The 27,699-nt window shown below is 43.2% G+C and overlaps 1 protein-coding gene across 1 annotated transcript in view; it reads right to left on the minus strand.

Annotated features, from left to right (window-relative positions):
* Positions 1–9,534: 9,534 nt before the first annotated feature.
* The window catches only part of CHRNB3 (cholinergic receptor nicotinic beta 3 subunit), a 33,278-nt gene continuing 15,113 nt past the window's right edge, over positions 9,535–27,699 (minus strand). The window contains exons 5-7 of the mRNA XM_008507102.2: positions 16,527–16,636; positions 15,397–16,279; positions 9,535–13,337 (exon numbers count right to left, since the gene is read on the minus strand). Of these exons, the coding sequence (XP_008505324.2) occupies positions 13,203–13,337; positions 15,397–16,279; positions 16,527–16,636 (1,128 nt within the window). The 3' untranslated portion in view covers positions 9,535–13,202. The remainder of the gene's footprint in view (positions 13,338–15,396; positions 16,280–16,526; positions 16,637–27,699) is intronic.

Consider the following 27,699-nt stretch of genomic DNA (forward strand, 5'->3'; position numbering starts at 1 on the left):
AAGTATAATTTTTGTGACTGCATAATCTCCATCGTGTTGATACACTGTGACTTCTATCACCACGTGTCAGTTCTTCCCCGTCTGTCTATCCTGGAGCATAAGGCAGTCTGTGGTACACCAGGTGGAGGTCTTAAATTTGAATGACTCTGTTTTAAAGTACTTTTAATCCTTCTCATATTTGTGATTGTAGTACCTATATTTTATCTATGTTTACAGAAGTTTGGTTGGTACTTGATACTTTTTTTTTCCTATTAAGACAATCAATATTTAATTTCATTTTTAAAAAAGTTTAACTGTGGTAAAATATACATAACATAAAATGTATCATCTTAACCATTTTTAAGTGTACAATGCAGCGGTATTAAATACATTCACATTGTTGTGCAACTGTTACCGAACCAAAGCAGGTTTGCTTCTGGGTGAGTTGACATCAAAGCCTTTACCAGAAGGAGTTGTCACACAAAGTAAAATTTATTTGCAGCGGATAAAGAGACCACAGGGACCATTTCCAAAGCTGTGGCCCCTGAGCAAGGGGGAGGAAACATGTGCCTTTTATTTCAGATGGGGAATAAATATTCAGAAGGTAAGTTTCATCATTACGTGTAGAGGTGGGCATAAACTCTCATGGGTGCAGTTTGAAAACGTGCCTCCACATACATTGCATGTTGTGTTACTAAGGTTACGCTCCTCCTGGGGTGGAGATCTTAACGTTAAAATGAAGCACAGGTAACTCTTGGATACTTCTCAGTCCCTCTGAGCAGCATCACTTTTGTGGTGGGGTTTGGACCACCAGTTCAGAGTGGTTGGTAAATTGCATCTCTTAACAACTGAAAAACAACTTTGAGAAATAGTTAAGTGCTTTTGAAACTTCCTTTGAGTTCTTCCTTTGAGGGCAGTTAGTCAGTGACACAACCATCACCACCATCTACCCCCAGAACTCTTTTCATCTTGCAAAACTGAAACTCTGTACCCATTAAACAACAAACCCCCATTCCCCCTGTCCCCAGCCCCTGGCAACCACCACTCTACTTTGGCTCTATGAATTTAACTACGCTAGGTACCTCATATAAGTGGAATCATACCATATCTGTGTTTTTGTAACTGGCTTATTTCACTAAGCATAATGTCTTCAAGGTTCATCCATGTTGTAGCATGTTAAAATTTCTTTGCTTTTTAATGCTGAAAAATATTCCATTGTATACAGATACACTGTGTTTTATTTATCCATTCTTTCATCAATGGACACTTGGGTTGGGTTGCTTCCACCTTCTGGCTATTGTGAAAAATGTTGCCATGAATATGAGGGTACAAATATCTCTTTGAGTCCCTGCCTTCAATTCTTTTGGGTATATACTGAGAGGGAGAATTGCTGGATTATGTGGTAATTCTATTTTTAATTTTTTGAGGAAGTGCTATCTCTTTTCCACAGTGGCTGCAACATTTTACGTTCTACACCAACAGTGCAGAAGAGTTTCACATCCTTGCCAACACTTGTTATTTTCTGTTTTTTTGATAGTAGCCATCTTAATGGATGTAAGGTAATACCTCTTATGGTTTTGATTTGCATTTCCCTAATGCTTAGCGATATTGAGTATCTTTTCATGTGCTTATTGGCCATTTGTATATCTTCTTTAGAGAAATCTGTTTTCAAATCCTTTGCCCTTTTTAAAGTCAAGTTATTTTGTTTTTCTGTTGTTGAGTTGTAGGCATTCTTTATACACTCTGGATATTAACCTCATTGGATATAAAAACAAGACTTTTAAGAACTGCAAAGCAGGGAGATGGGAGGAAAGTGCTTCCAGCCTGGGGCAAGAAAACCCCAATCCTGACTTCTTAACACTTTCTTTTCTACTCCAACATACCTCAGACTTCCCAGCCCAGCTTTCCAGAAGTTGCTCAACGATCTTCAGAGAAGAGAGGATCTCGTACTCGCAAGTAAACAAACCTACATTTGTTGACGCAAAATAACCAATAAGAGAGATAGGTGAGTTTTACTAGAGCCAGAGTGAGGATTATAACCTGGGAAAGCCTTTTCCAGAAAGGAAGAAAGCGTTCTGGAGAAGCATGGTTTTCACTGTTGTATACCTTTTTAGAACAAAGTGCACACATTAAACACACTCATGGTACATATTCATCAAAGCTTCAAAGAGGTATTCAGTTGCCAGTTCGCAGGACCATGTGGAGAAAGAGCCTAGACAGGAAAGAGATTAGGTGTTAGCAATAGGGCGTAGGAGGGGGAGTATGCATTCTTATGTTAAGAGGGTGCGTTCTTTAATGGTTAGAGCAGACACATAATGTATGTTGGATAGGCCATAAGTCAGCTTTATTTAGTTTAAGCCTTCAGTTTTGAACCCGAATAGTTACCCCATATTCCTCAATATGTGAAAACCTCTTGTCACATTTAAAAAGAAATAAGCATTTGAAAAGAGGAGAGTCTGTTCAGAAGAACAAAAGGAAGCAAGAATTGAAAATTTATAAAGGGTTATGAAGACAACATTAAAACATTAAAGACCTCTTTGTTACTTGAGATTCTTAACTTTAGAATTGACTTGAAATTCTTTTATAATTTCATTATCAATATCTGCGTGTGTGCACACACACGTGCACACTCATGGAGGTGACTTTGTGTGTCTGAACCACAGAATCAACAGCATTTCGGGATGGAATGGAACTCACAGATTACGTAGCCCAACCGTTTTTTTTCTCTCAAGAGGTAGAGTGGCTTCCTTGCCCGTGATCACATCGCTAAAAAACTCAACTCTAGAACCCACATCGCCTGAGTGCTAAGCCATTTGCTTTGAAACCTGTAAACAGTTAGCCATTGATGCTTAGATAGCTAGTAACTAAAGTGTTTTTCTTTTTTTTTGTAATTTCTGATTATAGCTTTTATGTGTTCACCCACTCAATGTAACTGTGCTGCTTAGGAAATATGCTACCTGACTCCCACTAGGCTCCTATAGGTAACATCTCCCTGGAGCCTGGGTCCCCATGGTAATGGGTGTTTGAGCTGTTTATCAGGAATTAGGACCCCTTGCCCAGTTCAGGCCAGTTGAGACCACCAATCTATCAACTGGACCTGTGCAGATGTCCGTTAAGTGACCTTTTGACATCAAGAGGCTAAAAACTCCACCCCCAGATCATACTAATGCCCCCATTTTGTGAACGTGCGTCCTGTGAAGAGGCTTGGAGTCTCACTACGCCTTGCAGATCATTGGTTACCTCCCCTCTCCTCACCTCCAATCTCCTATCTCCACATGTCAGACCACCTTGCGCCCTCCCCCAAAAACATCCCGGGTCCCCGTTTTCCAGGAGGCTGATTTGAGACTCGTCCTGCCGCTTCCTTGCTTGGCTACTTTGTGCTTAAACACTCTCTCTGCTGTGGTCTCATCATCTCAGTGACTGGCTTTCTGAGTGATGGGCAAAAATGAACCTGGTTCGGTAACACCTAGACCACTATACAGTTCAGTCTCTCTTGTGAGATGAAAATAGAAAAAGACAACTGAGATGGCCCGTCTTGTCCCCTCCCCACTCTCATGCCCACCTCATAAGGCATGGCTTCCTTGTAAGGGGAAAGCATCTTTCACCGTCAGTAATTAGAAGGAGGAAGAAAGCTTTGAACTATCAAGCAGGTTAGATGGATGAAGCAGCTAATGGTGTCTTATCTTAGGAAAGTCAGGACTATCTTCAGGGTCCAAGTTTATTTTAACGCGGGCAAGGGATGCAGATAGCTCATGTGGAAAAAAATGAGTCTTCAGAATATCCATCATTGCTGAGTTGAATGGCAGACATTTTTGGGAATATAAATCATGGATCGAGTGGAAGCATCTCAAGATTTCTTCTCCTTAACTCCTCCACCAGTTCATGCTTCTCTTGGCTGAGGCAGCAGGAAGCGGGCAGAGAAGAAAAACCTTTGACATTAGCAGATGCTGAAGTGCAAAGAGACTACCCCACGGGGCGCGGGGCATCATGCAGGGTTGACAGGAGCCACATGGGGTGGTACCTTCAAGGAAAGGCTGATTTGCTCCCCTCTGAGCTCCAGTCTGTTGTCATCATGCTGGAACGTGGGCTTGGGTGCTTGATCTTCTCATTTTTCAAGAGAAACTGAAAATCCACCTTTTTATATAAAATCTTCTAGTTTTAAAATGTGACAACTAAGAAACAAAAATAGTCTCTGCATTAGCCAAAAAAAAAAAAAAGCTGCGTGCAAGGCCACAAGTTTGCAGCCTTTGACTAAACAACCTGGGCTTTGATACCTTCTGTTGGGCAAGGTCAAACAAGGGGGGCAAAGTCAGGGTGGAACAAAGGACAAGGCGTGGGAGCAGGAACAGGTAGGTGCCAGGAACCATGGAGGCACCATCACTAGAGGCAGGCTGTCCCCACCCAGCCCCAACCTCCCCCAGGGCCTAGGGTGTGCCTCTTGTGTGCAGGGAAGGAACAGGGAGATGAGAACAGGGGCACAACGTGGGAGCATCTCCCCTTGCCCATCCGCCCTTCAGCTTTGGAACCCTTCAGCAGCATCCAGGAAGTCTCAACCAGACGTAGTGCTACTGCATCCCTTTCTCTCTCTCTCACACACACACACAATTTCCAGGTGGTGTTGGAAATGTCTGAAAGGGGCTTTGTGGTTGTCACAGTGACTGGGGAGGCTATTGTCACTCAGGGCCTGGAGGCTAAGGGTGCTAAGCATCCTGCAATGTGAGGGACAGGCCAATGTAGACTTCTCCCTATCAAAATGCCCATAACCCCTATGAAAAATTGGAACCCTCTGGAGGGTGTAGGTTTGGTGCACAGGCCCAAGAAGGCACATGCTCAGCAGGCTTATAGAGGGGCAGACACACACCACACCACACCACGCCCGCCATGCCCTCACTGGGTGATGATCCAGGACCTTCATCTGTAAACAGGATGATGTTAGTGCTTCCTTCAAGGGCTGTTTAGAAGGTTGCCTGAGTTAATCTTCATAATTTGTATATTTTTTCCTATGGCTGCTTTCCCTTTGGCTGCTGCATTCTTCTGGCCTGGCTGGATCTCCTCTTGTTGCCCAAAGCTGTGCCCATCCCAGAGCGTTCAGAGGCTTGCCTAATTCTACAACAGGCCGGACTGCCCTGCCTCAACAGCGGTGGCTTTGCCCGGAGGCGTGACAATGTATACCAGTGGGTATATTGCTGCTCTCGGCTGGTGCTTCCGAACCTAAGACTGTCCATGAACCAAAGAAATAATGTTACTTTTTTTTCACTATTATTTTATTGACATACTGAACAGAAAGTCTTAATACAAAGAAGGAGTATATGTGAGATCAAATATAAATGGTAGTTGCCATGTCTGTTAATTAAATGAATTTACTTTAACACAGAATAGTAGGTGATTCCAAGAAAGAATTGTGACACAACCAAAGGGTCCATCAAAGCATAAAACTATTATTGTTTGGAAGTGACAGTGTTCTAACGTAGCTGGTTAGAGACCATCTTTAAAGAGACCAAGGTCATAGGTAAGAGTCTTTATAGCTTTGCTCTGTGTATGGCCACAGGCTATGCCACTAAATTTACCTCTGGACAGACAGAGCGAGCAGGCCAGCATCATCTCCATCCAGGGACTGGTCTTCAAAGCAGTGATGAGATGGCCAGAGAGCATGTCTACCCCGACAATACGATATCATACCTATGATGTATTCTACCAAAAATATTGACCTGGAATTACAGTCGTAACTTCCAATTTACAGGAAATACAGGAGACGGGGGAACAAATTAAATGACCCCAGAAGCAAGCAACCAGACAAATCCAAAAACTGAGACATTCTTGAGGAAAACCGATCTAGTTCTTTCAACAAGTCAGTGACAAGAAAGAAATTAAAATAGATTTAAGAGGCATAAAACCATGAGTTGAATCCTACTTTAGATGAGCTAGCTATGAATTTAGGCTATTCTTGAGATAGTTAGGGAAACTTGAATATGGAATTATTAATTTTTTAACGTATGATAATACGTTAAATGTTAGAAATGTTTTAATGCAAGAAAATGTTTTTTAAAAGTGCATACAGAAAATCACACACACACACACAGCTGCAAATATTGGGAGGGACTGAGCAAGAGTGTACATTTGACCTCATTTTAGACAAATAACCCAACCCAAACTTTCTGGTACTAGTTTAATTAATCAACAACTATTAATTAACCTTTGACCATGTATTCCGCTCTATTAGATGCTGTTGGGGCTATAACAGAGGATATGCTATGATACAGCTAAGGAAATAAAATTCACTCAGTGAAATAATAGAGGCCAATTACATTCTAAACTATGGAGCAGAGGCTGAAGACGTCACAGGCTTTCAGAGGCAGGGAGCTCAGTGGGGGCCGCGGGTTCTGGGAAGGCTTCATGAGGAGGTGAGGTGTGAGCAGAGACCCTAAGGCAGGAGAGCAAGTTAGGACAGCTGTGTGTCCACACATGCGTGTGTCTGTGCATGCGTGTGTCCACGCATGCGTGTGTCCACACGTGTGTGTGTGTCTGCGCATGTGTGTGTCCCCCGTGCTGACACGTGTAGTGAGACTTGTATGGGTCTTGCAACATCCACTTGTTGGAATTAGCCGGCAGGTTTTGCCCACAGAAGATTTTTCTTGCTACACATTTGAAATTAAAATTGCTCTGGTTTAAAGTCCTCTTTTACGGTTACTTCCTTGGGGTTATTGTGATATATAAGTATTTATCCTTTTCTTTATTTGAACTCTTATCATCTCCCACCTTAGCCGCAATGAGGCTTAGGCTGCCTGCACACGAATAAATGTTTGACCTTTGCTGTATTTCTGCCTAGTCAGAAAGAGGCTTTCTGTGGAAAGTGTCTCATGCGGCATTTTTAAAATTCAAAGCCGAATTCAAATCTAAACGCATTTTTCTAAGATTAGCGATGTCATTTACTTAGCAAATGAATGAGTTTAACGTAGTTAAGTAATGAATTAAAGTCAACAGTGTTCTCAATAAAGGGAAGAAAACCATGACTTGCCCTTTGAATCCACATTCCCATCAGGGATTTGAGGCAGGGAATCTTTGAATGGTTTTTTCCTCCCCAAAGCCCCAGTACATAGTTGTATATTCTAGTTGTAGGTCCCTCTAGTTCTTCTGTGTGGCACGCCACCACAGCATGGCCTGATGAGCCGTGCGGAGATCTGCACCCAGGATTCCAACTGGTGACCTCCAGGCTGCCGACGCGGAGCGGGAGAACTTAGGCACTCAGCCACAGGGCCGGCCCCCAATCTTTTGTTTTTTATCACAATTTTTCCCTGCAAATGTTATCCTAAAGCAGTGATGGAGTAGCTTACATTTTCCCTACGAAACAAAGTTATAATTAGAGGTTGTGTCATTTAAAAACTGTGAAAGCTCTAGCATAAATCTCTGAAGTACAGAATTTTAGAGCAGGAGAGAGCTTCAAAAGTCATGAGTCATAACCTCTTGTTATTGACTAGGAAACTAAAACCCAGAGAGGGCAGGTGACTCTCCTAAGGCCCCACAGCTCACATGGCTAGGTAATGGCTGGTCTAGAACCTGAGAGTTCTAATGTCCTGGTTTCTGCTTCACTATGTTGCCTCCTTTATAAAAATTCAATAAAATGTGCAGAAAAGTAATGAATATGTGGATCATACAAGGAGTCCCAATGTTCCATAATGTGATAGTACATAAAAATACAGCTTTATAGTACAAAATTTGGTATCCACTGAAAACAAATACATTGACCATATTAAATATTACTTAAACACAAAAAATATAAACGTGATTTCTCTCTTGGAATTTAGAATTGCTTTTGAGAGTTATTTGAATGGCATGAATCTCTCTATAAAAGCAGTCCAGGCTATTTTGGAAAAATTCTATTTTTTTCTGTTCACTTTGGTTCTGTGTTTGTTCTAAGAATAGAGCTGATCTGGACACTTTGTAGGCCTGGACACAAGACAGGGAGGGTAATTAAAGGAGCGTTTCCAAGAGGAGGGATCCAGGCCACAAGAGAAGGAGAGATTAGGTATGAAAAGGAGAAGGGCCAGTTGGTACGAACAGAATGGAGATCTGACCGGAAGCAGGAAAAGCAGCTTGGCGACTACTGGAAATGTCCAGGAGACTGCAGACAGCCAGGTGGGAGGACCACATCCAGCAGCCTGACCCTCCTGCCAAGTCTAACACACGTGGGTCATAAACTTCAAGACATGCTTCACTTTTTTTTTGCCAATAAATTAGCAATTCTATTCTCAACAGAAACATCTTTCCAGTCCCCATCTATGTCCAGCATTCAGCAGTCTGCAAAGTCAAGATTATTCAGAGTCCTTCAAATAGATCCACCCTTTTCTCATGGTAGAATGTCACCTTTGGCGATTTTTCAGTGTTCCAGCTGCCATGGACAATTAGATGTGTCTATAGGAATCGGGATTTAGAAAAGATTTCTAGTATAAAATGGCTGGCTGATGTGTTTCCTTCTTATTCATTTTTTTTTCCTCCAAATCATATTGATATTTCAGAAGAAACGTTAAATGCAAACAAATCCATGACAACACTGGAAAGCTGGCTGACGTACTTTCATAGACCAGATTGGTTGGGAGCGGCTGGAATATGTAGCACAGATGAGATCAAATTTATGGTAAAATTTAGTAGAGCAGTGGAATGTGGTCCCATGCAGAAAAGATGGGATCATCAAAGAAATAATTCGTTCTAGAAAAACCCTACAAAAATCATAAGATTATACACAGCGGGGGGGGGGGGGGTGTCTTAAAGAGGAAGTGCGATTACTGACTAATGAGGTGGAGGACCCAGAGCAGCTGCGGCAGCTCCCTGCTCTCACAGTGGCTTCTGCTGTCCGTCCCCGCGAAGGTGGGCATTGTGACACATGAGAATCCAGACTGGGCACTGGAGTCAGAGAATCAGGGCAGTGCCGAAGGTTACCTCTGGCTACGGAGGAACGAGTGACCCCAAATGCAGAAGATGAGCTACTCACACACACTGGAGAAATGCTTGCCTGGACACAGACAGTAAAGGGAAGAGACTGGGGCCAGGTTTCCTGCAATGAGAAACAGTTTTCACCGTTGGCTGACTAAACAGATCAAAAATCATCCAAAGTTTGAGTAAAACAACCACAAAAAGTCTCAAAAATCAGCAGAAGAATTAACCACTGAAGAAAAATTGTGAATGCAAACAATAGAAGAAGACGTCAAAGCAACTATAATTAGTATTTCCCAAAATATTCCAGAAGGTATGACACCCAAAAAGAAGAATTAGAGTTCTTGGAAGTCAAATACACGATTCATCCACAAACAAACAAAATCCCCACCTTAGTAGGTGGGCTGAACAGCAGAAAAGACAATGACTGGAGATTAGATTAGTTGGCTGTGACATCAAGTCAACCATATGAAAAACTGACGAAATAAAAAGTACGAGAGAGGGGGCTGGCCCCGTGGCTGAGCAGTTGAGTTCACCCGCTCTGTTATGGCAGCCCGGGGTTCATTGGTTTGGATCCTAGGCCCAGACCTATACAGCGCTCATCAAGCCATGCTGTGGCATCATCGCACATAGGAGAACTAGAATGACCTAGAACCAGGATACACAACTATGTCCAGGGCTATGGGGGGAAAAAAAAAGGAGCAAGATCAGCAACAGATGTTAGCTCAGGGCCAATCTTCCTCACCAAAAAAAAAAAAAAAGCATAAAAAAAAATGAGAGAAAAGTTAATAAGCTAATAAACATAGAAGACAGATCCAGAAATACCAAGATCCTTCTATCAGAAATTTCAAAAGGAAAGAAGAGACAGAACGGAGGACAGGAAATAACAAAAGAAATAAGAAGAAAATTTGCACGAGTTGGAGAAAGACATCAGTCATCAAGTGCCAAAACAGAGAGAGAAGGAGAGAGAAAGTCCTATACATAGACACATGCAGGATACAGGGGACGTTTCTAAAGTCCAAAGAGAAAGAGAAAAGCCTAAGAGTTCCAGGAAGGAAAACAGGAATCTCCAGCAGTAAGGAGTAAGGATGGCCTCACCATCCTCGTCTCTCACACGGGACATTGCAGACTAACGTCCTCAGAGCTCTGAGGAGAAATGAATCTGCACTCGAGGTGTGTGAGCAGCTCACCTATTCTGTGAAAGTAGAATAAATTTCAGTTTCAGAAATGCAAGGATTCAGAAAGGTTACCACACTTAACCCTTTCTAAAAGAATTCTTTAGAGAGGTACTCCTCTGAAATAACAAAACACGTCAGAGAAGGAGGAAAACTCAGGATAAGAACAGTGGGGAGCCAAGACGTGAGTAAAACAATCAATTATTCATAATGTGGTTGTGGCCATGTTGTCAATAAATTATTCTGAAGAAAGAGACGTAATATTAAAAATTAATAATCGGGAACTAAAATTCTGGATGATTTAGACAAAATATAAAAGGTAATAAAGAAAGAGGGCAAGTGAAGGTACTAAAGGAATTGTTTAGGGGGTGGCAGCTGTAGGCATTAATTAATTTTTTATTAATAAATGATAGAAATGGATGCATAACTTTCAAACCATTAGAGGAAAACAAGGAACCGAAAAACTCAGTCAAAGCTGAAAAGGAGAAAAAGAAGAAGAAGAAAACATTCTGCAGAAAACACTAAACAAAACAGCACGAATAAGACTGCACATATCGGTGGTAACAATATACATGAGTGGGTTAAACCCTTAAATTGGGTTCTAAAAAAGCTCCAACTGCAAACCATTTATAAGAAATACTGAAAACAAAATAATGCAGAAAGGGATTTGGAATTATAACTGGGAAAAGAGAACCACTGCTTCAAGCTAACAGCAAGGAAGGATTTGGTAGCAGCAATTTTGGAGAGCCAAGAGCATCCGAACAGACTCTCTGAAGAGAGAGTGGAGGTGGGGTGGGGCTGAAGTTCACCCAGAGGGGCAGGGAGACACATGGAAACAGAATGGAAAGTGTCTGGCAATAAGTTTTGGATTTGACACCAAAAGCAAAGGCAACGAGCAAAAATAAATAAGCATGATACATCAAGCAAAAAAGCTTCTGCAAGCAAAGGAAGCCACCGGGACAATGAAAAGGCAACCTATGGACTAGGAGAAAATATTTGCAAACCACATATCCAATAAGAGGTTAATATCCAAAATATATAAGGAACACATACAACGGAAATGCAAAAAAGCAAATAACCCAATTATAAATGAACTATTTTTTCTTTCTCTTTGTTTTTTTTTTGAGGAAGATTAGCCCTGAGCTAAAATCTGCTGCCAATCCTCCTCTTTTTTGCTGAGGAACACTGGCCCTGAGCTAACATCTGTGCCCATCTTCCTCTACTTTATATGTGGGACGCCTGCCACAGCATGGGTGCCAAGCAGCGGCATGCCCGAACCAGGAATCCGAACCAGTGAACCCCGGGCGCTGAAGCAGAACGTGCGAACTTAACCCCTGCGCCACCGGGCCAGCCCCAATATAAATGGACTTGGAAAGACATGTTTCCAAATAAGACATGCGAATGACCAACAGATACATGAATAGTGCTCAACATCAGGGAAATGCAAATCAAAATCACAGGGAGCTATCACCTCACACCTGTTAGGGTGGCCATCAGCAAGAAGACAAGACAGAGCAAATGGTGGCCGGGCCGTGGAGAAAGAGAGCCCTCGTGCACTGCTGATGGGGATGTAAGCTGTTGCAGCCACTATGGAAAGCAGTATGAAGGTTACTCAAGAAATTAAAAATAGAACTATCATATGATCCGGCAATCCTGCTTCTGGGAGTATCTCCAAAGGAAACGAAGTCATTCTCTTGAAGAGGCATCTGCACTCCATGTTCCTCGCAGCGTTACTCCCAACAGCCAACGTATGGAAAGAACCTAGGTGTCCGTCAACAGATAAATAGATGAAAATGTAGTGTATATACACAACGGAATATTATTCAGCCACGAGAAAGAAGGAAATCCTGCCATTTGTGACAACATGGATGCACCTGAAGGACATTATGCTAAGTGAAATAAGCCAGACAAGAAAGACAGACACCTCACGTTATCACTTATAATCGAAATCTAAAAAAAAGAAAGTTAAACTCATAGAAACAGTAGAAAGGTGGTTGCCAGGGCCGCGGTGCGGAAGCAGGAGGGGTTGGTGAAAGGGTATCACCTTTCAGCTGTAAGATGCACAAGGTCTGAGGCTGTAACGTATAACATGGTGAGTACAGCAGATGACACTGTATTGTACAACTGAAATTTCCTAGGAGAGCAGAACTTCAATGTTCTCACTGCCACCCTCCCTCTCCCAAAAAAGAAAAAGAAACAGAATGGAAAGCCTAGAGGGTACTGTTGAAATTGATTAGATTAGGCACAGGAACATAAAAAAACCATTATCAGAGAATGTTCAGTGTTTCAACTTTCTCAGAGAAGACAATGGAATTTACCGACCGCACTTCTGGTAGCAGATGACTTTGTTTCTATTGCAAGTTCTTTCGACGTGACCTTACAGCAAGTCACAACTCCCAGCAGGATCTGGTTTCACCATCTGAAATCCTTTATAAGGCTCTGAATAAACCATGAAGAACGCCCGCCTGACAGCCCTACCACATTCAAGCCACATCATTTTAACAAAGGCCCTATTTGGGGACTTCAGTGACCAGGCATCTTGGAACCTTCGTCATAACAAGGGTGCCGTGCTAGGTGCTGCTGTGCCAGTGGGATTCCCCAGATGGTTGCTGAGATGTGTTCACCCACCCTGCTACAGAAGCGCTACATACAAGCCCAGTTTGCAACTCAGGTGAAACCAGCAATGACACAGTAAATGCAAGAAATCCAGGTCCTGCTCACACAAACAGCTTGACCCGGGGACCGCCTGGAAATTTGGTGGGCCTCCTTAGTGAGGCCTCTTTCCAGATTCTGAGGGCATTGGTTCACCAACCAGCAACAATTTCTAGTGTGTCCTGGCCAGTAGCCTCGGGCCTGGACCTCGGCTGACTCCTCCCCGCACGTGTGGGGAGCCACGGCAGGGGCCTGAGCAGGTCCTGCTTGCGTGCCACTGTGATGGCGACCAGGAATCGCCTGCGGCAAATGAACGTCACGAAGCTGTCTCTCTAAGGACAACACCATCAGGACGCTGTGAAGGAGCACGTGCGTGTGGATGCTGTGCATACATGCCAGCTGGATGCCAGTTGTAAGGTGCACTTTTGTCTTTATGGTAATACTTTAGATTGGTCTGGAGACTGGTTCCTAGTGGTAACTGTGCAGCCACATCTTCAACGCGGGGGTGAAAATCAGAACCGAGCCTGTAACGGACACAATCAGAAAGAGCCACAGGAAGATTCGGTCGAGAACTTGAGCTACGAATTTCCAGTCTTGTACCACCTGCGAAAGAGAAAAAGATGCTTTCCGTTCAAGATGCCGCACAACTGTTCTGAATTCATTTCAAGGCATTTAAAAAGAATAATATTCAGATTTACAGAACTTACTTTTCAAAACACTCCTAACATATCCCCCACAATCCAGGCTCAGATTCTCTCCCGTGACTCACTGACAGGGCCCCAAACCCAGCCTGTAAGTAGTTTAGGGGGACACTTTCCTCAACACTGAAGATGTCAAATAGAAACAACAATCATTTACGCATTTGTAAACATCACTGACCAACATGGAAACAGCCTGATTTTCACACAAGTAAAAAGCCAGGATCTCTGACTGTCATGCTTCCTGATCTTATGAATGAATCGCAGGTTTATAAAAGCCAAACGTCACAGGCCTTCTTTCCTTCCACTCCACACGTGGGTCTGGCTGCCACAGCCCCGGAGCAATGGACACTGCGAAGAGGAGAGCTGACCAGGCGACGCAGGAATTCCTAAGGCAGAGAGGGGCCAATTCCCCTTGGAGGGAGGGAGGTGGGGGGAGAAGGGCAGCAGCCCGTCAGAGCACAGTCAGAGCAGGAACAGCGACCAGGCTGGGGAAGTCTGAAGGACAGGGGCCACTTCTCATCTCTCAAGGGAAAATAATTGTCCCATTTCTCCTATATGGGGATTCTGTGAAGATGGAACAGGACAGGAAGCCCGCCGTTCCAGAGGGGAACAGGTGCTGATGTAGAACCTGAATGTTTTCTGCGCACACAGAAGTTTAGAAATAAAGCTTGGGGAAAAAAGCACAAAGAAGACAGATTAAAAGTGTCACCTTTAAGTGGTAGGATTATTAATGATTTTAATTGTCTTGTTTGCACTTTTTGTATTTTTCAAATCCCTTATATTGATAATGTGTTACTTTTATAATTTTTTAAAAAGCTATTCAAATTTTTTTAAAGATGTAAAGAAACAAACGAAAAAAAACCCCTTCAGAACAGCTGAAAGGTTTGTCCTGCAGCAGCACCTAGTTTTTCTGGTGCTTTAAAAATTATTTTCAGTAGGTGAAAACATGACAAACTGTAAGAGAGAGGATATACTAGGCAGTATCTGGATAAAATGTAGAAGGATATTTCTTAAAAAAGCATTCTTTCGTAAGTCTATTTGTGGGCTCAGGCTCTTGGCACTAATTTTCACCGATTTTAGAAGAAATAATTGAATCCTATAAATTGGCCTGAATGTATAACTTGTTTTAAGCAACAGGCCAGTTTTAATAGTGGATGTTTGTGTCAAATAGTATTCTCATCCCCTTGGAGAAGGATCATTTACAGGAAGGACAGAAGATGAGGAGAAGACAGAGGAGGATCATCACGTCCGGACTGCTCACGTCATCGCGAGGCTGAGAACACGCACGCTGGGCGCACAGTGCGCGTCTTAGACTTTCTGTGGTTCAGGCCTCACATTAACCCATCAAGGCAGGTTTCAGAAAGCTGAAGCTCAGGCTGAGCAGCTCGTCTCACGTTACATGGAATACCGGAATCAGAACGCAGGGTCGGAGGCCAGGACTGCTTTGAGTCTGAAATCCATGCTCTTGCCACATTTAAAAAAAAATCTGTAGGCTGAATCACTACCCCCTCTTCCCTCACCAAAATATCTCTTGTAACACTACATTTTTGTATTAATTTAAAAATATGATTCTTTCTGACCTTTTATTTCTAAACACTGTGGATAGAAATATCCATCATCCCACGAAAAATGAAAGCTAAGTTACCAGAGACCAGGACAACCAACTTAATGTGTAGAACAGAATTATTGTGAATAGTATTAAGTCTGGTTAAAAGGAATAGTGCTTAATCTATAGTTGCTTCTTTTTTGCTCATTCTGTTTTTCGTGAACTTCTTCCCAAAAACCCATACTAAAATTCCTATTTTATGTCAGGGCTTGTTTGAAATTTTACATGTGTAAAGCAGATGGCGGATAATGTCACATTTTAAACAACGACAGCATTTTGTTGTAAATAGATGTCAAAATATTAGTTCTTGCACACCTCAATGGCAGCATTATTATAAGAATACCCGTTTACTCACCTGGCTGATAAAATGCTCTTTCTTTACATGCCTTGAAATGTATCTAATGGAATCAGCAGCCTTTTCCAGGAAAGCAACCAGGACTTTTTCTCCATCACTCATGTGTTTTTGTTTCTTTTTTTCTAAGACTTTACCTTTCCCTGCTGGTTTACTCTCATCTTTATCTGGAAAAGAGTAGCGATCCACGTGGTCCTTCATGCAAAGTAATTTAGGAAGTTTTTGCAGAAACAGCCTCTTAACCCAGGGGGCCATGGGATGGTAGGTTGAGGAAGATCTGTGGTGAACGTTAATGACAAACACGGTAACAATGATCGACAGAGTGACGAAAATCATGATGAACAGCAGGTACTCCCCAATGAGAGGAATGACCTTGGAGGAGGAGGGGATTATTTCCTCAATGACCAGGAGGAAAACTGTCAGGGAAACCAAAACGGACGTTGACAAGGAAAGTTTTTCTCCTTCATCGGAAGGTAAGTAGAACACCAGAACTGTCAGAAAAGACAGCCCCAGGCAGGGGATGATAAGGAAGAGCGTGTAGAACAGAGGCAGGCGCCGCAGGACGAAGGAGTACGTGACGAACGGGTACGAATACAGACCATCTCTTCTGCTGCCCTTCATCCCTTTTGCATTTAGGATTTCCCATTCTCCATTATCAAAGAAGTCTTTTCTGTCAACATTTTCATCCATCAAAATGAGGTCAACCATGGTACCGTCGTAAGTCCAGGATCCAAACTTCATGGAGCAGTTCTGCCGGTCAAACGGGAAAAACGTGACGTCCATGGTGCAGGAACTTTTATAGCTGGCGGGAGGGGTCCAAACGACTGTTCCGTTAAATTTTACTATGACTTTGGTCATGAGGGAGCCTTCGAAACGGCCGTCAGCACTGTAGGAAAAGTAAGTTTCATCTCAAGGGTTACTTGAACACTTGTTAATTGAGCTTTTCTTGCCCACTACGTTACTATCTATATTTTGCTACTTTCCTACTAGAGTGTCAAACAATTTTTTAAAAAGAAACAATTCTTTTGTTACTTAAAGTTGTACATTTCTCTTAATTATTTTGCCCAAAGCAGGCTTTTCTATTTCTAGTCCTAATCTGCTCAGTGCGCTTGCTTTTCTTTTGGGATACTTACTTTTCAAAGAGAACTATGTCAGGAAGCCAGAGAGATTCTGATGGGACTTTAATTGAATGAATTCCCCCATATTCATCAGGATTCCAGCGTAATTTGTAGTCTGTCCATTCCTGCATGAAATCAGTATACTGTAATTTTATTCTGAAAATTCAACGTATTAGACTTTGGAATCTTCAAGTTTATATTAATTTACTAATTCAGTGTTTTATTTAAAAAGGGAAATTCGTCCACTTTGGGTCTTATGACCCTATCTTGGACTCAGCGCAGTTTTCAGGATACAGCGAGAGCCAGCCTGGCCTCCGATCTTGCCCAGGCCCCCGCACCTGTCCCGCGTGGGATGTCCAAAATCGCCATATCCACCTCCCAACGAGTAGGCTCAGCAACAAACGCCACTGATTCAAGATCTATTTTTTCAGCCTATTTTGTCTTAAGCAACAAAAGAAAAGCAATGCTAGATCTCAGTTTATTCTAGGAGAGTTGGCCCAGTGATATTTTAATCTCACAATAAAGGGTACAAATGATTTTGAATATTGCTCAAGAGTCTTGCACAAACATCCACCCAGTATGTTAATACGAAACATCAGTATCTGATGACTACTCTTGATGACATTATAACTTTTATTCAATGAAAAAGCTATTTTCCAAGAATTTCCTTTTAAGTTCTAAACTGAATTTATTTTGTGAGTGCCCAATTATAGTTTTAAATTATATTTCTAATATTGTTAGCCTCCAGATGCTTACTTATTTTTCCTCATAATAGAATGAAATCATTTAGCATGTTTTACAAGGGCTGATGGATCCAGATTAACAAAGCTGACCATTAATTGATTGGATTATGAAGGTCAAAGAGAATGATGTACAGATGACCCAATTACAGCAGAAGTGGACGTTCTTAAAAAGATTTTGGATCCAGAATCTTATGAAATCTGACCTGAAAATTAAATTCTTCTCTTCCACTGTCCCTCATGTGGACAGTTGAGTAATGATGTAGGATAATATTAAATGACATTTCAGAAAGTTACAAGGATGTGCCCACTGTGAGGCTTCCTGGAGCCCAGTGATGCCAACTTTGTCATTAGGAACTCAGGAGACAGCAGATGGGTGACTTCACTACATGGTAAAATACTGAAGATGCATGATGCCTGAGAAGTGAGGGAACTATACACTCCAGATGAGACACTGTCTATTGTAGACAATATTTGTGAGCCTTGACCCTTGGAAAATAAATTTTAAAAGATATGGGTCTTTAAAAAGCTACAATCTAAAGGACACAAGAATTGCATGACTATTTACAGAAAACCATGCGTATGAAGCCTGACAGTTTAAGAGCCCAAACTAATAAAGTATTTACTTCTGTCTTTCATAAGGCACAAGTTCTAAATTTTGATGAAGTTCATTTCACCAGTTTTATCTTATATGGATTGTGTCATACCTAAGGAATTTTTGCCTAATCCAAGGTCACAAAGATTTATTATATTTTCTTCTACAAGTTTATAGGTTTAGGTTTTACATTTAGATCTAAGATCCATTTTGAGTTGATTTTTTATTACCATGTGAATATGGGTTGAGGTTCTTTTTTTTTTTTTTTTTGCATATAGCTATCCATTTGTTGAAAAGACTAAGCATTCTCCATTGAATTACCTTTGCACATTTGTCAAAAATCAATTAACCATATATGTGGGGCTCTTTGTTCTGTTTGGTTCATCTATGTGTCTCTCCTTTCCTTGATACCACACTGTCTTGATCACCATTGCTTTCTAGCAAGTTTTTTTTTTTTTTTTTTTAGGAAAATTAGCCCTGAGCTAACATCTGCTGCCAATCCTCCTCTTTTTTTTGCTGAGGAAGACCGGCCTTGAGCTAATATCCGTGCCCATCTTCCTTCACTTTCTATGTGGGACGCCTATCACAGCATGGCTTGCCAAGTGCTGCCATGTCGGCACCCAGGATCCCAACCGGCAAACCCGGGGCCACCGAAGCGGAACACGTGCACTTGACTGCTGTGCCACCGGGCCGGCCCCTCCAGCAAGTTTTAAAATCACATAACGTGAGTTCTCCAACTGTATTCTCCTTTTTCAAAATCATTTTGGACATTCTAGTTCCTTTCCTTTTCCATATAAATTTTTGAATCAGTTTGTTGCTGTCTACAAAAAATCCTGCTGAAATGTTGAGTGTAATTGATTTGAATCTATAGATTGGTTTGGGAAGAACTGACACCATAATACTGAGTTTTCTGACCCAGGAATATCATTTCTCTCTCCATTTATTTAGGTCCTCTTTGATGTTTTTTAATCAATGTTTTATAGTTTTCAGCTTACAGACCTTGTACATACGTAGTTAGATTTATACCTAAGTATTTCATTTTTTTGATGCTATTATAGATGGTACTTTGAAATTTAAAAAAAATCCAATTGTTCATTGCTAGCATGTAAATATACAACTGACTTTTGTTTATTGACCTTGTATCTGTGATCTTGCTTAGCTCCTTAGTGTAAGGAGTTTTTTTGGTAGATTTTCTACACAGACAATTATGTTATTTGCAAATAGAAAGTTTTATTTCTTTCTTTCCAATCTGAATGCCTTTTATTGTTTTTCCTGGCCTTAATTCACTGGCTAGGACCTCCAGTCTGATGCTAAATAGGAGTAGGAGAGTAGATATCCTTGCCTTGTTCCGGATTTGGGGTGGAAAACATTTAGTTATTCACCATTAGGTATTATGTCAACTGTTGGTTTTTCGTAAATGTCCTTTATTAGATTAAAGAAGATTCTTTCTGGTTCCAGTTTGCTGCTTTTTTGTTTTAATCATGAATGGATGCTGAATTGTGTAAAAGGCTTTTCAGCATCTATTGAGATGATCATATGGTTATTCTTCTTTAGTTTTTAACATGATGAATTATATTGATTGATTTTCAAGTGTTGAACCAGCCTTGCATTCTTGGGACCCATCCCACATGGTCATGATGTATCACAGTTTTAGATACTTTCTCTTTTTTTTTTTTTTTTTTGTGTGGAATATTAGCCCTGAGCTAACGTCTGCCAATCCTCCTCTCTTTTGCTGAAGAAGACTGGCCCTGAGCTAACATCCATGCCCATCTTCCTCTACTTTATATGTGGGACGCCTGCCACAGCATGGCTTGATGAACAGTGCCATGTCTGCACCCAGGATCTGAACCAGCAAACCCTGGGCCACCAAAGCGGAACGTGTGCACTTAACCACTGCACCACTGGGCTGGCCCCCTTTCTCTTCTTGTATAAGAAAAAATAGGCAGACTTCTGCCTTACAGGGCATGAAGATGCATTGGCAAAGAGAGTATTGCTCTAATGGTTTTCCTGACGTCGTCTGAATTCAAATCAAAACACAGTTGAGGTTTCCTTGAGAAAAGATGAAGGCAACGAAATAGGTGGCATGTACTTTTATGCTTTTGCTATTGAAGCATTTTTTTTTTAATCTTGTTTGTAGGAGTGAAAAATACACTGTAACAATTTACCAAATATCTAATACAAGTCGGGACTAATCAGAAGAGAGGAAAACAACCCATATATTTCCCTCTTAGCAATGTGAAATGCTTTTTACCTCAGCTTTTGGGTATCTTTGTATGATTATTTAAATAAAACTGGGGCATATTTTACAAACTTACTGTTTTTTTTTTTACTAATAATGTTCATGCTGGTAATAAAACAATAAAAGTTCCCTTTCTTGAGCACTGATGGTGTGCCAGGCACTGGCCAAAGTGCTTTATATTTATCAATGCTAATTTTTCAGAAACCTACAAGTTACCTATTATTAGGGTTATATTAGATGAGGCAACTGTCTCAGAAAGTTCAAGTACCTTGTCCAAAACCACACAGCTAATCAGTAAAGAGGATTCAAGCCTGCTGCATCAGTAGGACTCAGTAGGCCGTGCAGTCGTAACTCCGGGAGGTGTGCAGCCTACTGGCGGCAATGGTGTTCCAGCCAAGGTCTATCTAAGGCCAGGCCCCACCGCCTTACCCCCTCCCCATGATACATTACAGTGGAAAATTTGTTGCCTAAAATTCCTCACAACTTCAGTCGTTTCTGTCAAGCTTTCTGTGGCTCTGTTCTCATGGATATTTCCGGTGCTGACAGCTATAACGCATATTGGCAGTGTACTCAGGCTAAAACACTAGCTTATTCTATCTCCCCTGTTAAAAAAAGAAAAAACAAAACAACATAAAAACAGAAAATCTGTTTGGCCTTAATAGTAAAATATCTGTTGAAAGGTGGGGATAGTATACAAATAAGCATGTTACCCTGAGTTCAAGTTCAGTGACAAATGGGAGAAAAATTGTGCAACGAAGATGAACCCTAATAACAAGAGCCTTAATTGCCTCCACTTAAGGAAGGCTTTGCGAAGGAAGTGGTATGCCAGGAGATCTTTATAGAAAGAGGAGAAAACTGGATTAGGAAATAAAGTGGACACATGCCATCTGCTGCCTCCAATTCACCTGCCCTTCTCCTGGCCAGGCACCCCAGGCTCCTCTTGGGGACCACCTCACTCCACTGTCCCCCTCCAGCTGTGGCGGAGCTGACTCTTCCTTCCGCTCCAGGAGGGGGCCTGCCCTCAGACCTAGCCACTGTGATCTTCAGGGGTGGGGGGTAACCAGATGGGCATCGATGAGACGCCATGGGACTTCTGGGACCACCGGGAAGAGGCCAGCTGTTCTTTCTGCTGAACCTGAGCATGGGGAGCATTCTGAGGCTGGAGCTGAACTAGCCGCGCTGCTGCCACGAGAGGAGGGCCCGCATGGGAAGGGAGTCACCCAGAGGGCGTGGAGCCAGCACCCCTGGAGGGAACCCCAGGCCCTGGGCGTACTGCTGGAGCCCCTGGACCACGCTGCAGGTAAAGCCAGCCTTGTCCCGGGGCTTTTCAGATTGGGAGAGCCAATAAATTCTACTTTTGCTTTTGCCCGTTTGGGTTGGGTTTTCTGTCACTTGCCACTAAGACGTTCTCAGCTGATCCTGGGAAGAGTCCGAGTAGGTCTCCAGCAGGCAGTGCTGCAGACTGAGACCGCAGGCATGAGCCCCAGGAACAGACGCAACCCGGGCAGATCGGCTGCAGCCGCGCTGTCACACCGCAGTTCTGTCTTCTAAAGACAGGGTTAACGAGCACAGTGTCCAACAAAGATTGCTGGAAACAAAATCACCTGCTTCCCGGACCCAGCTTCCTTCCGCAGGCGCAGCTGGCCTTTACCTGTGCCCAGTTCTACACGCAAAGGAGGAAGGGCGAAAGCTAAAATTCTGGGGCCCCTGCCTCTGCGCAGATCCCAGCAAACCATGCCCGCTTTACAAATTCTCCCGAGGAAAGCGAGCCGAGCCCCAGGGCGAGGGACGTTTCAGTCAGAAAGATTTGTCTTGCTCTCCGACCCGACCTCCAACAGCAGGAGCAGCAGCTGTGGTCAGAGCTAACACCGAGGTAGTGGTTTATGAGGCTCACATTTTTGGGGAATTAATTCATTCCACAAACACGCAAGGCTTGTACTCACACCCAGCGGTGCCGCCTTGCCCGCCTCGCCTGGGCTGACTCAGACAATGAACAAGCAGACTACCAGACAGATGATCGGCAAGCCTGGTGGTCGTTGCTGTGAAGGGGGAGCAGTTTGGGTACAATGATACGGAACAGCTGAGTGGACAGGGAAGGTAGTTCTGAGGGGAGGATGTCTCAGCTGAGACGTGAAGGGGAGGAAGGAGCAGCGGGCGGTGGTGCGGCCAGCCGAAGGTTGCCCGTAGATAAGACAGCACGCAGGAAGGCGCTGGGGTAGACAAGTGAGTGCATGGGTGAATGAGGGACACATTCGACTCCTCGAGGAGGGTAGAAAGAGAGCTACAGTGGATGCGGGTCTCATTCCTGATGTCGGGGCCCAGGACGGTCACCTCAAAATATCCCACAGTGGCATATTGATTATTTTGAATTAAAGCTACTTGAGAAGCAAAAAGGGCTTTCCGAGCCTCCTGTCGCTGCTCCCCTGAAAGGGGAGACGAATCTCCCCTGTGGAAGGTGCCCCCCCTGCATCCTTGTCCCCAGAGCCGGGCATTCAGGGCCGAGAAGCAGTGTAAGCAAACTTCACTTACTACCCAAGCCTAAGTTTTTGTGTCCTGTCAATTCCTCACAAATTTACTGTTTCTTGGTATAAAAGACAGATATCCTTCCTGCTTCCCTCACTCTCCGAGCATCATGTTCATGCTTCTCCCATGCACAAGTAATGAAATTGGGTCTTCCCCTGTTAATCTGGTCTTGCGTCAGTTTTATTATTAGTCTAACCATAAGAACACAAGAAGGGCAGAAGGGGGCTTCTCCCTCCCCGACACTGACCAGAGAAGGAAAAGGGGCTAGGCAGGACTTTCGGTCAGCACTGCTTACTTTGGTGCACCCAGAAGAGAAAGAGGCCTGGGTTTGAGCCAGAAGCCCTGAGTTGCACAGCGGGCTGGTCCTTCACCAGCTGCACTCCTTTGCAGGGTTAGAGACATTCCTCGTAACCCTGTGTCCTTCTGTAGGCGACCTGGGAGGCAGGGTGCTCTTCTTGGCATGCCCACCCACAGGGGCTCATTGGATTTCCATGAAACTGTCTGTCCCTCACCGTGCGGGTGTGCTCCCTAGCCCAGGATGACTGCCGTGTTCGAGTCAGCAGGGGCGGGCTGAGGATTCTGAGCCCAAACCCTCCATCCTGTTCTCTAAGGAGCTGTGAGATTTCTAGTCACTTCCCTGTTCTCTCTGAAACCCTGGGGCCGCCTGGAGTTGAGCCCCTGCCTCTCCCTTCTTAAAGGAAGAGATTAGAAATAATATCCTGTGTCCACATGGTATGTTCTAGCCAAGACTCGCAAAGCCGTTTGCAAACATCAGCTCTGGTTTGCAGCCGCCCCGGGGCGAGCTGTGTCATTGCAGGAAACAGGAGAGCACAGGGCAGGTCAGGGCCAAATGTCAAAGCTAATCTCTCACTAAGGAAAATGGAAAAGCACTGCAAGTCTGGTTCGTAATTCTGAAAAGTGCATTTTCAAATCCATATCATATATATTCCCTTGAAATTGTCTTTTCTTACAAATATTACCTGAAGTAGCAGTCATAAATGTCTAGCTATTACCACAATCCAGAACCAGATTTCATTTAAACCTAAATCATAACACTTTTTTACTATAAATTCTTCAGATTATTCATAGTTTAATACTAAGACCAAAAGATAGTAAAGAACAAACATTCCTTGCTATTGCCTTGATTGGCAGCCTCTGGGACATCCCTGGGAATTTCAGTCACCTTAAGGTCAGATGAGAAATTCTTAAAACCAAATTAGTGTTGATTTATTCTAATCTTAAAGACAGCAACATGATGTATGATATGTCTCATATTCTCATTATATCCATGAGTTGACAAGGCCAAGAAATGGGACTTGTCATTAAGGATGAGAAAGCCTACAAAGGTGGCACCAGGAAAGGACATTTATTGATTCCCTACTACATGCCAGATAATGTACGAGTCACATTCACACATGTGATCTCATTTAACCTCCCAGCGACACTGTGAGCTAGGCATTGCCTCTATTTTACAGATGAAGAGACTGAGGGTCAGAGAGGTGAAAGGACTTGCCCAAGCCTATAGAGCAGGCCTTTGGCTCCTAACTCACTCTGCCGGATGCTCAGTCAGGGTCCACTGGAGTAAGAAGACCAAACTGGCCTCCTTTGCTAACATCAGGGTGAGGCTGCGGAAAAGGAGGGAAAATGAGATGGGGAGTAAAAGTCTGAGACAAACTCATGGACCTGAAGGTGCCCCTGGAGGCTGTGGAAGATAATTAGAGTTGGGGAGATCGCCCAGACCTGCACGCAAGGCTGCCCCTTCCACAGGAGCTTGGTTTCTATTTCTCCTCAAAGACCAGCTCCAGGGATCTACCCAATGAGGCCTTCATATGTTTGCTAAACTTTTTCTTATCAAAAACAGGACTCAGCTGTGGGAGAAACAGCACTAGTTTCAGACGTTGGCCTTGGCAGACAAGCAGTCAGCTACAGGGAGGCCAACACTCAGAATCTCATTGTCTCACTGGTGTTTACACTGGACAGGGCCGAGCCCAGTGCCTCACATGGTGCTCGGCGCACAGTAGGCGCTTGTTGGATGAGTAAATCTGACATCTGTCATCACAGTGGTTATTCACATGATGACATCAGGCAAAAGGTCCAAGCCTGGGGTCATTAAGGAAAGCGGGGTTTCATTTTCCGTCACCTTCAAGGTGCTGGCGATGTGGTTTCCTGACCTTGAGTGGGACAAAGCAGACTCCAGGCAGCCAGGGCATTGAGTATTTTCTCATGTAATTCTACTGAGTAGATGTTAATAACCTACTTACGATTTATAGAGTTTTGATTGCTCTCTGGAAGTATGAAGGAGGAAGACAAATGAGTTTGCAGAATAAAATCAATGAAATAAAAATAGCCCCACATAGAGGACTTTCTCAGGATGTCACTAAATTTGTCCTTGATAAAGGTCTTTGAGAGGATAGGAGAGGAATGTCTAAAAATACCAGAGAGGAACTACGGAAACAGAGGGTAAGACAGAGAATTGGGCAAAAAAGCAAGCATCCGTTGTGTATGCTGCCATGGAACATGCTTTTGTTCCAAGTGGGCAGAATTTCATTCTCCCTGTGGATATGAATTAGGGAGTGTCTGACAGGGAAATGAGAAAAGAGGAGGGTTTGACCATTTTCGTCTTTATTTTGACTGATGTATACAGGGTGACTGGAAAGAGTTTCCAGTAGGTTTGCCCTGGTGTAAGAGCTTTGGGAAGTCACGTTATTGGGAATACTAGACACGTGGTTCACAACTTCTCCACCTTCGTGGCTTATAGAACTTCTGTTGATCCTGTAAGACCCAACTTAAATATCTCCTCCCCTTGGAAGCTTTCTCTGATTTTCTCCCTATCTCATTGTCATTTTTGTACCAACACAGTACTTATGTGAACTTTCCTTATGGTGTTTACCATATTATAGTAGGTTTTTTTTTTTAAATTTTTTGGTGAGGAAGATTCACCCTGAGCTAACATCTGTGCCAATTTTCCTCTATTTTGTACATGGGATGCTGCCACAGCATGACTTGACAAGCAGTGTGTAGGTCCATGCCTGGCATCTGAACCCATGAACCCCAGGCTGCCAAAGTGGAGCACATGAACTTAACCACTATGCCACCAGCTCGGTCCCTACAGTGGTTATTTTTTACACAACTAAGACTATGTCCTCTCCTGAAAGAAGACCTGTGTTTTCCTCTTTGTACATCCAGGATCTAGCAGAGTACCCAGCAATTAGCAGGTGCTCAATCAATCCTGTGGATTGAACAGAAGATGGAGTGAATCCTAACTTTAGTCTCTTCCATATATCTTTCTACACCAATTCCATGAGAAGTCCCAGGGGTTGAGGGACTAATCAACCAACTAATTACAACCTTAGAAGACCAGGGTTAGGAAATAGACTAGACGGGGACAGCACTGAGAGGAGAACCAGACATCTTCCATCAGCTCCCTCAGTCTGAGGAAGGGAATGGAATGATTGCTTTATAGAAGCCAGACTCCACTGAACAGTGCGAGTCACTTCAATGCTCCAGTCCTCAGTTTTCTCATCTGCAAAGTGGGAATAATAATAGACGTCACCTTATAAGATGGCCATGAGAATTAAGTGAGATCATTCCCCGACACACTCAGCACGGTGCCCAAACACCTCGTAGGCGCTCAGTAAATCTTGGGTATTTTATTAGCTGCTATAAAACTGAGATCTGTGTAAAACACCAATGATACCTGTTTTTTAACATTAGATTTTATCATATTTTTTCTTTTATTCTTCATCTTTCTTTTATCCTTTTAGTTTTAGAAAGCTAAAAAACAGAAAGCATAAAAGTAACATCATGGCAGAGCTCAAACACACCCTCTTCCATGCACCCTTCCCTGCCTGCCACCCTCTTTCCTTTTTGCTCCCACGTTGTGCCAATTACATAGCACTTATTGACTATCGTCCACTGTGACATTCCCACTCCAGCTCCAGTCTGTGTGGGTGGAAGAGCTTTGACGGTGTTCTCTGTGCTTCTATGAAAGTGCAGCTGTTGCTCCTGCCTTGGCTCCTCCTAGGACTTAGAAACAGGTCTTGATGTTTAGTGCAAAGGCTGGCTAGACAGAGAAGACCCTAATCACGAGGTAGGAAACCCAGACTAAGCCAGATGAGTTACTAGATTCTTCTATCTCTGTAAGCGGGGGTAGTGATACCCACTTTGGTAATTCAGGGTGGCTGAGAGATGCAAATGAGAGAAGAGATATGATAACTCTTTGCAAATTAAATGCAAGCAAAGTTTGTTACTCTCATCCCTTCTAGGAAACGGGAACCCACGTGAGCGGGCTGGCTGTCCCACTGTCAGCTCGCCCTCCTCCTACAGATTTTACTTGCTCTGTTTTGTGTGTTGGAAATTTTTAGGATTTGACTCCCTCTTGATCTGGAGGCATTCACCAGGCCTAACTTTGGCCTCTACTCTCTCAACATTAAAGGCCAGGATCCCTGGACCAAGGCTCCCTGTGAGAGATTAATCCCAAGGAGCAGCTGGAGGAGGAGGTGTGTGGGAAGCAGTGGGGTTTTGTTTGTTTGCTGTTTTATATTTTTCTTGACTTCCAAAGACTGTTTATACTTTAAGAGAAAAGTTTTGTTTCTCTTCCCAGCATGCTTAAATACAGACTTCTTGTTGATTTTTATTAACTCAAAATACCTTCCAATCGCACAGCCTCTGGAGTACAGGAGCGGGATGCGCCACTGAGGGACGGGACAGGCGTCCGTAAAAGACGCCAACTTAAACGGCAGTTTCACACACACACGCTCAGCTTATCATTTTCTCCTGGACTTTTCATTTGCAGGTAAAACAATACGCAGATCCATTTCATAACTTGCTGACATCCCTCCCAATTAAAGAATCAGAGGAATAGACGGTAGCAAAACCTAGAATAATTCTCAAACTCTGATCAAAGGTTTCGGTGGGAGCAATCAGATGACACCGAGTGAGGCCTGGGGGATCTCCTTGTGACCTCTTTCATCCACTGCTTCGTCACTGCTCCCTACAAACCGCTAGCAGAAAGAGCTGAAAAATGCCTGCTCAACCTGAGTAGATGACTAACACATTTCAATATACGCAAATAAAAGCATTATGTACGTA

This window comes from Equus przewalskii, chromosome 28 (assembly GCF_037783145.1).
Source record: "Equus przewalskii isolate Varuska chromosome 28, EquPr2, whole genome shotgun sequence".
Taxonomy (NCBI): Eukaryota; Metazoa; Chordata; class Mammalia; order Perissodactyla; family Equidae; genus Equus; species Equus przewalskii.